Below are 14001 nucleotides of genomic sequence, written 5' to 3'. Positions count from 1 at the left end.
ACATCTTCGGAGACATGTTCGCTTGTACAGCGCCACCCTGCAATCTCAGATGAGCTACGTGGACGAGAGAGGATCATGTGCTTAGGCTGCAGACTCCTGTTTCGACTGGGAAGTTTGGGCGCCACTGCTCAGCACCCCGTTGCTGCTGTTGCTACCGGCAGTAGGACTGCCCTTAGCGGCAGTGCTAATTCTCTTCTCGTCATCTCCATCATCGTCGTAGTTCTCATCGACGTCCATCTTACGCGCAGCAGGCTCATGGGCTGGAACTTGCTCATTGCGAGCCGATTCTTCCTTCACCTGCACCTGGGCTGATGGAGCACCTGCCTGAGGCCCGTTGGAAGCCGGGGCAGGGCCCTCGTTCATGGGAGGAAGGCTCGAACCGGTCGCGTGTTGAGGCATGTGCTGAATGGATGGGAGGGTTGGGGGATGGTGAGCAGCCTCTGATGGGTGGTAGCTCTCGTTCACGCGGCGCTGGTCCTCGCGTCGCGCCTCCGAGGAACCACGACGCTGCATCTCGCCAGGCGACGGCATGCGGTTCGGAGGGGTTACGCGGCGAGCAACTTGATCATCCAAGCGGACACGGGTTTCCTCATTGGCAACCTTCTTTGAAGGGCCCGACTCCCCTTCCCATTCCCGACCCCGCTTCATTGCCGAGGTTGGGCGATCTTCACGTTCTCGTGCAGCGGCTTCGGCAGCAGTGATCGCAGAAGCTGGAGCAGGGGCACCACCTGCGATGCCAGTGCTACTAGCCCCCTGAATTGGCACGCTCGGGCCATGACGATACTGCTGATGAGGGTAGGTAGAACCGGGTGATGATGGTCTCTCCTCGCGAATGGGCCGGATCTCTGTCGGCGGGGTGAATGGGCGAGGGTATGGTGGCAGAGGTCCAGCAGAAGCAGGGGCACCGTTAGGCCCAGTTGGGCCTGTGGGGGGTGCAGCAGAAGTAGGAGCGGGTGGCAAGGGTCCGCGAGTAGCAGAGCCGAAAGGAGTAGTACCGGCGGGAGCTCGATCATGTGGCGGCGGTGGTGGGTTGGGCAGTTGGGGCAATGCGTGCGCAGGTGCAAATGCACCAGGGCCCGCAACCGTGGTCTTTGGAGAACGAGCTGCTGGAGCACGCACACCATCAGGGAATGCCCTACCCGGCTCTTGTCGTGGGCTTGGTTGCTGAAGAGCGACCGGTCCCCGGACTTGGTCGCGGTGATCGAAACCGTTGGCTGGCTGGGGCTGCGCCTGATTTTGAGATTGTACTTCGTTGATGCCGCGATTCCAGTCGGCGATCTGCCTTGGAGGAGCGGGAGGCTGGGGAGGCGGGCCTCCAGTTGGAGCTGGCGCTCCCCACTGTGGAGCTGGAGGAGCGCCCACACCAGGAGCCTGGTAAGCCTGTGGATGAACGTCCTGAGGTTGAGGAGCGGGCGCAGGAGCGCTGTTTTGGTTGGAGCCTGAGAGCTGGCTTTGCAGCAGTTGCAAACGAGCCTTGATGTGAACATTCGTAGGATCAAGATCGGCGGCGCGACCATAAGCGTCAAGAGCATCCGCAATCTGGTTGTTGCAGGATTCATACTGCAAGAGCGGTGGTCAGCGACTTCAATCTCTCGCGCGTTTTTCCCCAAACAAACGCCCCGCAACTTGACATACCAGAGTTCCCAGATCGTACCACACCTCCGAGATGTAAGGATTCAGGCGGATTGCACGAGAGTAAGCGTCCAATGCATCGCGATACTGGTTGATCTGATAGTACAAAACACCAATCGAACACCAGAAAGTCGGATTGCGTCCATCACGGTAAACAGCCTGTTGATATGCTTCGTACGCCTTGGGATACTTGGCTTGCGACATGTAGCAACGACCAAGAAGGTACCAGCTTTGTGCGTCGCTGTTGTCTAAGAAAGGCAAGGCTTGTTAGCGCTTGCTCAGGGTCGAGGACATGAGCTGACAGCTTACCTGCACTAACTGATTTTTCAAGGTATTCAATGGCCTTTTCTTGACTAGCATAGCTGTTGCTTTGCTGATGGTAAAGCCAACCAAGTTGTTGAAGTACTTTTGCATGGTTAGGATCACGGTCTAGGACCCTCCTATAGGCTGCCTGAGCGGACTCAAACTGTAATGTTGTCAGCCTATATATGAGCAGCCAAATGAGAATGCGAGACAACTTACGTCCTTCTGTTGCTCATGGACGTGGCCAATCTGGAACCAGATATCTTCCTCTGTAAGAGGACGAGGGGGGTCGCTGACAATGTATTTGAAGCACTGTAATTGCGGTAAGCAAAGAGGCTACATATAGAGAAGAGACCGATGAACGTACCTCTAAGCTCTGGTTGAACTTTTGTTGTTGTTTGTATATGATGCCGAGCCTGAAGTAGATTTCATTGGCCTTCTCAAAGTCGGGAGCCATCCGCATGACTTGAGAGAAAGCCTCCTCGGCATGGTCAAGGGAGCCATAGCGATCATATAAGATACCAATTCCGTACCAGAGTTTGGGTTCCTGTCGGAACACTGCGGTTAGCCTTGTAGAGCGAAAGAATTTAGGAGAAACACGAACCTTGGGGTCACGCAGGTGATATAACGCCTGCTGGTAAGAAGTATAAGCTTCTTGGAGATTATCCATCATTAGATGGCAATGACCTGCAAGATTTGTCAGTCACCGTGATGAGACAGCAAACAAACCAATATCTTGAGGGGACTCCTAATTACCTAAACTACCCCAGGTTTCTCCACTCGTCGGGTCTAATTTGAGGATGTTCTGAAGGTACTCGATCGCCTTCGGAAATTGTTCCTTGGTCCGGAGGATGCACGATATGGCGTTCATAGCAGGGATTGACCATTGGTTGTGGCGAAGCGCTTGCTCATAAGCGTTCATGGCACCATCAAGATCGCCCATCAATTCAGTAAGACTACCTATAATTGCGCAAAGACGGCAAGTCAGCAAAACAGGGAACAGAGGCGAAGCACCTTCTAACGGCGACGATGACGAGTAACGTACCAATTTGAAGCCAGACCTGTTCATTAAGCGCTGCGATCTTCTGGGCAGTAGTCAGAGGAGGACCCTTCTGGCCTTGAGACTGCAGCGGCATATGTCCATTGACTTGCGGGTGGGCTGCAAGATGGCCATGGTGAGGAGCTACGCCCCCAGTAGGCGACGGCTGAGTGTGAGCCATTCTGCTGGCGAAGAGACTATCCGAAATCGCAACACAAAGAGGCTAAGACACTTCTGTGACTTTCTATCCCATAAACCTTGCGACACGATGATGCAATCGATGTTCGTGTTACTGGAACGTTGCACAGCTGGCGATTTCGGTGCGATTGCGATGATCTGCGAAGTAAATGTGTTCTCTATCAGATGACTAGAAAACTATCTCGCCAACAGGTGCGAAGAATCCCGATTTGAGGAACCCGGATGAAGGAAATGACAGTTTCTCGGTTGAACGATGGGACCGATTGAAGGAACAGGTCCCGTCACTTTCCTTAAAGAGAAAATGAAGATTGGCAGAAAACTCCAATGATAGAGAGCTGCCGTACTAGAGCGCTACCAGCCGCAACAACGAGGAGAGTTGAGATGCGGCTGAGCGGCGCCAATGAGGCGAGAACAGCAACGGCGAAACGGAGAAGCACGAGAAGAAAAGGAGAATAGAAGTGCGAAACCAAACAGGATGTAGTAGATAAGGGGATAGAGTCAGTGAGTGGGGAAAGGGATGATGCGCAGAGGAAAAAAGGCCGAAAAACAAGCAAGAGGCGGAAGCAATAAGCAGAAGAGAGAAGAGAAGAAGGGAGAGATTGAGAGGAGAGGAAAGAGGGAAACGCCGAGGGGCTGGTGGTAAGAGAGAACATACTGCTGCTCGAGAGCTGCACAACCACTAGCGCGGTAATTTTCGTATTTGTATTACAATAATTACATGCCACCACTCCCGCCCTCCAGCAAAGTAAGCACAGAAAAGACGAGATGGCGGTCGTCCGGCGCCAAGCCAAAGACAGCAGCTTGACGTCCAGGAACGGTCTAGCCCGGTGGAGACAATCTGGAGTCGTGTCTGCGGGTATTTACAGTTAATATTTTCCGTGCGCCGGAAGTTGGGACGGCTTGTGGTGAAAACGGCGTAGTCGTCCCAATGCCAGTTTCCCACCCTATTTTTACCAGGACACAATAATTGACAAAATAGGATAAATAGTAGGAAAGAATAAGTGTTACTGATAAATATTTTTTTATAGTCCCCGACGATAACCCAGAGTAACTTAAGTTCTTGACTAATGGCGTCTCCATTCTTAAGCTTTATTAAGGATTAAGCCTACAGCATCCAGATACTCAAAGCGGAGCTGATTCTTTTTAGCTTTTTTACAAAGGTATCCCTAAATAAATCCGTTTATTCTTGAACTTATGAGTCTCATTCTCTGTAGAATGGAAATTAAACGCCAAAATACTACTACATACTGCCTTTCTGCTGTGTGCATGTCTGACTGTCCGTCAGACAGTTTGACAGATAGGAGGCTTAGTAGCTAGTACCGGGTTGGCAAGCGGGGCTCAGCCAGTAACACAACTAATAATAGGGTAAGCTACTCCGTACCATCCCTGTACTAAGAAATAGCAGGCTAGCAGCAACTTAGCAAGTTACATAGTGACTGACCCTGAGCGCGATTCTGAATCTGAAACAGTCGATTGAGAGGGGAATCCATTATGAGTACGGAGTAGTCTCAAAGACCTAGACCGTCTTGAGCGCTGGCAAAAGCATGAGCAGAGTGAAAAGTGTGATCATCAAGTAGAAATTTACATGTTTAACATATTGATTTATGAATTTGTGGGTATTTATTGGCCTTGGAGTGTTACAGAATCCCAGAGTCAGACCTCGAAGGCATGTCACTGATTTGGCGACTGCAAGCGCTAGAATCAGCGACGCACTGCCGTGATGTGGAAGGTCTAGCACGAACCCCCGGTTGTGACTCGCTGGGGGCCTGCTGGTGGACCATGGGAGAGGGATCCACTATCTCTTCCCCGTGCCATGAAATTAGTTGTGGTACTACTAATTTAATTGAGTTTGCCACTATTTTTTTCCTTATGATTTAAAATAAATTAAAAAAAAAAAAAAAAAAAATTCTTAGCGCGTCATTATTACGCAGCCGCCCATGCTCTTTGTTGGGGGCGATGGGACCCGAGCCCCGTAATCGACTGGCGAATGGTCATAAGCTCAATAGCCTAAGCTCCCGGGCAGCCCTAGTCAGGCATGCGGCGTATCTACGGAGTAGTAATAAATACCCCACTCCCTGTCCACCTGCACAATGTTGCAGAGTAGGCTTGCACCCGCCCCGTCGCCCCCTCCATCAATAAAAACAATTAACGGTAACAATAATTCGAAAAGGAGAAAGGGAAAAAAAAAAAAAAGGAAAAGGAAAAGAAAAACCCTCCCCACCTCATGATTATGAGGCTAGGGGATTGGTACGCAGAGTATTTGACAAGTTGCAGAGATCTCTGTACTACAACAGCCAAGACATCTTCCATACCTAGTGGCTAGTACCTTACCCATAGCCTATTGAGCCGAGTCACAACTCACAACCCGAGTTAGGTCTCCCACAAACCTACACCGGTCAGGCCATATTTCAGGTCAATAACAATCAATAATTATCATTATCCAGTTTGGCCGTCCTTTCTTTTTTCTCTACAAGAAGCACTCATAAGGTAACAAGAGTGCAGTCTTTGCCATCTGTCAAGCTGATCTGCGTGCAAACTTTCATCGGGAGCTGCAGGTATGAAGGGAAGGGGTAGAGTCGGGTAGTATTTGGCTCGAGTGTCCCATTTCGTAATTCCAGCTCACCAAAATTATTCGAGGAAAGCAGTTCCTGAAGCCCATTAGTTCATTATTATACTTTCCAGGCCATCCGAAGACGGTGTTTTTCCAAATCCCCATTCCCCTTTTTGCCCCTCCCGTCATTCATTGTCACCAAGCTTGCTGCAGCTCCACAGCAACCGCTTGCCTGGAAGAACCGTCAGCACCAGCCACCAAGCAGCCCACAGGGCCACAGGGCCACAGCGCCCCAGCCACATGCCTGATGCAGTGATGCACTTGCCGCAGATGTGCTTTCCTAGATCAACTTACGTCCACACATTCCAGATTGTGGAGCCATTCCCGGCCGAAATTCTGATCAGTCGCCGGCTTCTCTTGGAGCCTTCCTAGGGCCTCCGTTTCTTGATGCAGGATACCTCACTTGGCTCTACCACCAATCTCCGATCGTTATTTACTCATTTTGGGCTTTGCTCTCCCCTCTCCAAAGTACGTACACTTTTGACCCCTCAGGGGTGTTTATGGTTAGTCAATAGTGATAAAAGTGTCAGCTCTCCCACAATCAAAATACAGTACTCGCAGAGCAACAAGTAGGCCGCTCTTTCTTCTTTGAAGTCAGGTTGAAGCTGATAAGTCATTCTTGATATTCCAATAGAGACTCCCGCCTTTTCGACAATTCAAAGACAGCCTTGGCCCGAACTAAGTACGGAATGTTCCAGGTTGTTTTCAATAATTCTTCGCACAAAATCGGGCGGCTGCCCTTGCTGGCGGAGAATTACCCAAAAGCAATATAGCCATAATACGAGCAAGGGATCGAGGAACAACCACGATGATCACTGCGGGCACTCCCCATGCCCCATAACTCCATATTTCATCCCTGAGACTGGCATGACGACATTTAATTGTGGTAGATGCAGACTTTGAGTTATCATCACAGAAGTACCATAGACTGCGCTCGAAAGTCAAAGGATACGTAGGAACTAAGTAGGTCATGGTGGACAGGGATTTTATGCCTATGGTCTGGCTCTACTCTTACATAACTTTTTCGGTACGGAGTAACTACCTGATCAGCACATGTCTGATCTGAAACATGGCGTCCAGATCAAGGCGTCAACAAAAACAATGTGTGCAAGATAGGCTGGCATGTGGATACTTGCACTGTTGCACATAGTTATGTTATGATACCCCTGGAAGGACAGTCCTAGCATCTCCATTCTACTTTAATCTATAGAAGACAAGGCTCTATCCTAGCTTCTCCATGGCTTAGTAGGACACCAAAGAGCAATAATGCAGATGAGGAAGATCTACAATAATGACGCCCGTTTGCGTCAATCACCTTATCTACTAGATTGTCAACAAGTACTGAGCATACCTTGGCCACTACTTTAACACAAGGAGTAAGTAGCAGCAAGATAATAAAGTTTGAAAGAAATCAATTAACGAATAATGCCGATCAAGGCAAAGCCAACAATGGAGGGGGGAAAGAGGAGGAAGAGGATAAAGACAGATCCAGCTGTCAATATGATTCCTGTCCAGTTCTACAGCCTGCAGGTTACACGACAGGATGCAGTGTGCAGATTAACTCGCTAGGTCTTTTTTTCCTTTTTCCCACTTTCTAGATGATACTTTCCCAGCATGCAGACATCACAGAATCAGGAAATCTAAGGCTAATAGTCTCCTCGTTGATTGGATAGCCGCCAGCGCAATGGACGGAAGGAATCTGGCCTAGACAGCGCCATCAATGTGCCACAGCGCCATAGTCTACAGTCACCTAGACCGGCATTCCCTCGATTACTATTCTGCCTATCAACTCTGGAGTAACCAAGCACACACAGGTGATACCTCTAGGGTCTGATTAGAAGCAACTAGGTAGTTCCTTTGTAATAATAATTTGGTTCGTGGACTCGATTAGTATAGCGCATGGGCCAAGCGTACTTTTACTGCTTGAGCCTTGCGGGACCACCTTGCATGGCGGCATCGGATTCAGATGGTGGTCTAGACAACTGACATCTTGCATAATGGCATTTACTGTAAGTGTTTTTGATCATTATTTGCAACCATTTGTACCCCATATGTCATGAGACACAGGTGCGCCGAATTTTGTGATGTCAGACATGATTTCTTTAGCTTGTTTAGCTGTATGTTCAATGTAGTATATTCTGCTTATGTAGCTACAGCTTGCTAATCCATTATATAGTCGCTTACTAGCTTTCTTGCTGTGTATATAGTTCAGTCAGTCCTTTAAACACTAGTAGCTTTTCCTCTACGCACAGGTTTATCTACACTCCTCGGATCTCATGAGAGGTATATGAGACGAATTCAGAATGGCACCAAGCAGTTATCTGAATACCTAAAATCCAAGTTGATAATAAAAAGGTAATATCTTGACTCAAGCTGAGATGCTAATGGACGAATTCAGTTCCATGTGGTCAGTGCAGAGACAAAAGGACTTTGAGGAGCGATGCGCCTTATCACAGACAATGCTTTACATGCCTTGAGAAGAGCGATCCGATAGATCAGACGATCGCCCAGAAGTCAGCAGCCCTGACATACCCCGACTCCCAAGCGTGCATTGAATGGACGTGCATCTAGCATTGCCGAGATCAACGGCGCTCATACTTGTTTGGGGTGACCTACTGAAGCAATGTCCAATGTGAATTCCGCTTCCGCCAGAGGCATCTACCATACTAAGCCAGTTCCTCAGTAAACAGTGTGGTGGACTGGAAAATTGGCCAGCTCACAGTGTAGCGTGGGCCTTTGTAGATATTGTCTCCGGCGTCAAGGGCCACGATTACTCTTCTCAAGGACGGGGAGAGGTCAACAACAAACACACGCCTGAAGCTGATGCAGTATGGCACCGGAAACGAGGTAAGACTGAGCCACCTGACTGTATGGTGTGGATGCTCTTCCTCTACATATGTCACGACGACGACTGCTATCACAGCTCGTCAATTTGTAGTGAAAAGGATGCTAGGAGCCATATGGGCTATTCTTTGTTCATGCTGAGTTGAATGCGCGACGACGTGCACCATCAAACTCATCATACTGGCTGATACCATAAATGCTCAATGCAGGGTTTGCTAGACAGGAACTAGCAACCCATGTCCTTCCTCCTGGTGGCAGCTGAAGTCTTTGCGGTCATGGTTAATGTGCCCTCTGCTGTCCTATAAGACGCTAATCCTTGCATCACGGAGTTGGATTTATACTCCGACCTTTCATAGCTCTTGCAATGCTCATGGTCGGTTAGACAGGCAAACAATTAATGATCAAAATAGTCATTGGAGGAGTTGCTGTGCTTTGTCTAAGCTTTGAGTTGGTTGCTGTCATCCTTAGCCAGGATGTCTTGACATCCCTTAGAACAGTGACCTCTCTGAGCCTGCGATTCTGTGTATGTTCAATCAGCAAAAGGTAAAGTAGAAAGCAGCAATGTAGAACTAAATCCCCTAGTTCTAGTGTTGGCATATTGTGATCTTTCTTGAACTTGGTCGAAAGGGGACGCTACCTTGCATAATGAGACTTCACAGAGAGTGCCACTGTCTCTTCAATACGCCATCTCCAATATATTCGTTCAAGATTACCTTGATCTCTGGATGTAATGAATACGTATTTCGACTACACATAGCAGAGTAAAGCTGATCATTCCCGTCAAGAGTTGTCGTTGAGGACTGACGTGGCTAGCGCAGGAACTTCTATGCTGGCTGAAGTATGGTCGTTGCGCTCCTTGACCACAAGAATTCCGTGTGGGTTCTGTGACCGTTGCCTCTTTACAGACAGGATCATACGGCTTGGGAATAAACGCTGATTTTATACAAGTATATGCATTGCTAATATATTAATGATTTTGAAGAATTGACGATATCACGGAGCATCAAGAGTCCACTGAATATTGAGAGATTTACACCAGCGAAAAAGGAAGCTCCAAGCAACATAGCATATATATGAAAATATATATATGAAGATAGATACTGACCATCTGTTCACACAGGGCTGACTAGATACAAACCTGGCAAGTCGGGATTGTATCTCCGGATATCCAGGCGGCATATTCCGACGTGCCTAGGTGACTTACAGCCCAGTCGGGCTTTATATCGCCAAAAACCACGCAAAACAGCCACCTGCAGGGGTCCTATTAGCCTGAATGGGTAGCATTTGCTCTCGAGCAAGGAGAGCTGATACACCGAATAGATAGGCACCATCGCCGTTGTCTCAGCGTCGAATTGATTGGAGAAGCCAAGAATGGGTCGGCCGCCGTGAAAGGTAACGACCCAACACTCGCAAAGTGCCCAGACAAGAGGAGGAAAGGGTTTCACATGATTATGCACATCCATGCCAGCTCAGGCGAGCTCAGGCCACCCTTTGCCTGCGGTGAATCGCCATGCCATGCGGATGAAACACTGTCAAATGCGAGGTCGTTCTGGGAGCGATATCCCGCGAAGTGGCTGATGGGATGTTTCATGGAGCGATATGTTCCAAAGCCCCCGGAGAGATTGCAGCTCAAGTCCAGACTTCAGAGTTCGGACAAGCTGTGCGAGAAAACAGCTCTATGTTTAGGTGATGAAGATCATATGCTGGCAACCTCGGCGGTGCATCCGTATGATCGACGAGATCAACTCCAATAGGTAGTACGCTTACCTAATGATATTCAGACAACTAAAGCATGTTGCACCAGCCAGTTCTGCTTCGGCGACAGTGATGGATACGTATTTCACGGCAATCTCTCGGCAGGGCTGGGCGACTGGCTCGGCGCAAAGTTCCATGTCGAGACCTCCTTTCCGAGGTCGGCTTTAATCTCTGTGTAATGTGTTCTCTAATGACGAACTTCAGGATCATAGAAGATACGTCGAGTCATTGGATGGGTTTATCTGTATTCCCATAAGATCCAACGGAGTGCAGGAGTCAGTACAAGTAATTTATCGACCAGGTTCTATCGTGGCCGGCCTCGACACCTTCCTTACTTCTAAAGTTCTGCCAAATGCAGGAAATCCTAACCGGCTATCCGGCGTACGCACGATACCATACGAGATGCTGCCAAGCCAGCGATGGCACCTCCGAACGCGGATCATGGCCCTCTTTTTACGGTCTTCTAGCCAACCATATCCGCTTGGGTACCACAAAAAGCCCCCGCAGTGCCTTGGCAGCTTGGCATGTCCTCTGGTCGTCGTAAGCCTGATACCGTACCAAACCGTTAGCGTCTTCGGAGGTGTCGGTGTCTCAACATTTTCGCATCTTCCCCCGCCCAAAAGGGAAAATCCTTCTAAAGAAAGGTACTCTGGCTTCTGCCGTGCGGGCCTTCGGCTCTTGTTTCGTACGTGCAACACGAAACAGATCTCTCTGTCAATTTGGAGATGCCAAATCTCGGTCTTCACACAAAGATCATTGGGGAAGAATTATTAGTGAAGAACTCGTCTGCTGATGAGACCCTTACAAGATGATATGAGACGGAAACCGTTGACTTGCCTTGTCCACCATCACAGGGAGTCCCTCCCCTTTCGCTCTCAGGTTTCCTTGGCTCTTGTCTCTTCCACGCAGCCACGCTGGATGACTCCTCAAGTCTCCTGGTCAAATCATAATGTGACTGTTCTTTGACGTCGGCCATGCCAAGGGTCTCGGCATCTGGGCGTCTTGGCGCAAAAAAGGCAGGCTCACGCAGTGATTCTCTCCGCTGCAGAGCGCCGCCTTTTTTCACCCCCTCCTAGGGTCCCCAAGACAGTCTTCATTTCTTCCTGTTTCTTGGGTTTCCGCTCATGTAACTTCCCTTGTGTCTTTATGGCGCTCTTATAAGGCTCTTCTCCTATCCTCCGCTCCTCCCATTGTCCCTCCCCATTTACATTCCTCCCTTGCTACTGGTCTCCCCTCACTTCCCCCCTTTCATCACCATCTTTCCCTCCTTCCTGCCTTAGATACATGTTATCAGTGCTTCGTCCGTGTCTTTGAGAGCTCTGGATCCCTTGCATTTGACACCATGCGGTGAGCCTGTCTTGGTTACCTTGTGTGCACTCCTGTACAACTTTGGTGCACCTTCCGCCGCATACTTGAGTGGAAATATCTCTCGTTGGCCCTTGTTTGGCTTTCTCCACCAAAATTTCTCATATATACTTTCCTTGCCTTCTATTCTTCGCCCGCCATGCGGCAGCCGGAGATGTCTCACTCTCCTGCTTACTATCAGGACAATGATCAGCTTGTGACGGCATATCTCCAAGATGTACAGACCCCTGCCACACTTCCAGCTGCGGTACATCTCCCTACCAAATCGTCGTCCTCTCGGCAATCTCTGACCCAGAGGAGTGTTGCCGATGTAGCCCCTTCGGATCTACGTTCTATGCACGACTCTGGCTCGTACGCTACTCCCGATACGACCAATACTTCAGACGATCACCATCGGCACAGCCAGGGATTGCGGAAGCTCGAAAACTATAATCAGGTGCCAGTTGGATTTGTTTATCCGGTCTCTGAGCAACTAGTGGTGACTCCGGTGACGTTCGTGGCCCCTCGACCGTTGAGGAAAGGTTCATACTGACTGCATCAATAGCAACGGAGCTGTGCGCAAAGACGAGCGCATTCGTGGCAGTTGGACCGACCATTCATCATACATGTCCGGCGATCATCATCCTCACAGCGCTCCCCGCGTCCACAAAAGAGCCATACCTGAAGACGACTCTCTCGTGGATGAGAGTCAGGATGCGCTATCGATGCTGGTAAGCCCCATCCCAAACCGTCCAGCCCTTCCGCAAAGACGTAAGATCAGGCTGACCGGTCCTACCATTGTATAGTTTCGACTCTCCTTTCCTGTCCCGATCTTCTCCCTCTGCACATCCTTATATACTGTCTTCGGTCTGATCTTCGTCGTCCTCGTGTCTCCCCTTCGTCTCTGCTCCTTCGTTCCCTATTTTCGCTCGACGTCGTTTCGTGCGCAGCTCTGCGATCTTCTAGTGCCTCAGTTGCACATCCACGAGCGATTAGTCCTCCTGCGAAGGTCCACCGAATCAATATATAATGATACCGAACACTCATCTCGTGCTGAAGCAATGGAGTGTTATTCTGTGGGGGGGTTATTAATGGTCCTTCTGCTGTCCTCCTTGCTGTCGATCGCATTCCTCCTTCTCGCCTGGACTGCTGCCTTCTTTTGGGTATTTGCTATGATCCTTGGCAATCCCGACGGCACCGAGCGCAAGGATGATGGCCGTGCCGCGGTTCTCGGCGTCTGTCGATGGTGGCACTTGTGGCTGGGCAGAGCCAGAAAGGCGCCTCGCTAACCTATCGAGTTCATATTCCTCGTTATTTCCTCCTAATGATCTCTGAGCGCGGGTCTTTTGATGGTCCGACCGATATTCTTCATCCACGCGTCTCGCTGTTTGGCATGATACCAATGTTTGGGATATGTGAAATGACTTGGCCTGCCAATTGGCAGCTGTTTCTCCTTTCCTGCGTTTTCCCTCTTCATGATATCCGCTCTCCTCTACTACTTATACAGAAGATTGGAGGTCTGATTGTACCAGGGCGTCGGGAGTTTCGTGCTCTTTTCTGTGTGAAGGAGCACCCTTGATCATCATGTTGGCATCCATCAGAAAACACCATGGCATCAGGGGACTGTTACTCTATTGTACTTGTATTTTTTGCTATTGCGCGCAGAATGATACCCGGGCTGGTCTCATGTTTCTAAGTCTTCCCCATCATATTCTATCAATCGACGAAATATATCTTAGATTTTCTTATTTTACTTACCATTTTGTTAACCTATCAATTCCTTTAGCCATGTTTTATGGCAATCCTCTAAAGACTCACAGCGCTTAAGTCGGATCTGCAGCTACGGACTAGACACCTGCATTCGAATTCCGATTTATGAAAGGTAGGGTCAAGAATACTTTTTGGATTGTTCTTTCAGCCTAGGATAGATACGTCAATCTATCTGAAATGAACAAGTGGAATCGCATATGAGGCATAGGCATAGAAAAGGGTATAGAAGATACCAGTCGGACCGACAACAGGACATCAGATAAAAGAATATGGAATGAGAAAAAAATAATGCAGAGGTCGTACGCCCTGGAAGAGAAACGGAAAAGGAACGGAAAAGAGGATTGCCATATTTTGTCTGTGTGCAAGATGCAGTAATACCATTTGTTCATGTTCAAGTCCCAGGTCCCAGTGTTTTATGTGGTCATTGCCCGTACTCCGTACATCAGCATTGAAAAATACTGCCAGTTGCCTCGCAAGAAGCAGGCAGCCCACTTCATCGTCACCT

At 49.1% G+C, this 14001-nt stretch overlaps 2 protein-coding genes across 2 annotated transcripts, besides 1 other annotated feature; one reads left to right on the top strand and one right to left on the bottom strand.

Annotated features, from left to right (window-relative positions):
• Positions 1-81: 81 nt before the first annotated feature.
• Positions 82-3155, bottom strand: cyc8 (putative transcriptional corepressor Cyc8; the record flags this gene model as incomplete). The annotated part of the gene is made up of 8 exons (XM_001260647.1): positions 82-1560; positions 1636-1880; positions 1942-2098; positions 2155-2247; positions 2303-2482; positions 2540-2622; positions 2692-2895; positions 2981-3155. 8 exons carry the CDS (start codon positions 3153-3155, stop codon positions 82-84), a joined length of 2616 nt encoding a protein of 871 aa, XP_001260648.1.
• A 1903-nt stretch (positions 3156-5058) lies between these two features.
• Positions 5059-5078: a microsatellite.
• Positions 5079-11886: 6808 nt separating this feature from the next.
• Positions 11887-13015, top strand: NFIA_087060 (uncharacterized protein; the record flags this gene model as incomplete). Its single annotated transcript, XM_001260646.1, has 3 exons — positions 11887-12239; positions 12292-12457; positions 12533-13015. 3 exons carry the CDS (start codon positions 11887-11889, stop codon positions 13013-13015), a joined length of 1002 nt encoding a protein of 333 aa, XP_001260647.1.
• Positions 13016-14001: the final 986 nt, after the last annotated feature.

The sequence above is a fragment of the Aspergillus fischeri genome, genomic scaffold (assembly GCF_000149645.3).
Source record: "Aspergillus fischeri NRRL 181 1099437636264 genomic scaffold, whole genome shotgun sequence".
NCBI classification, from domain to species: domain Eukaryota; kingdom Fungi; phylum Ascomycota; class Eurotiomycetes; order Eurotiales; family Aspergillaceae; genus Aspergillus; species Aspergillus fischeri.
The sequence above is the reverse complement of the archived record's forward strand: the minus strand, read 5'-3'. Positions and strand labels throughout refer to the sequence as shown.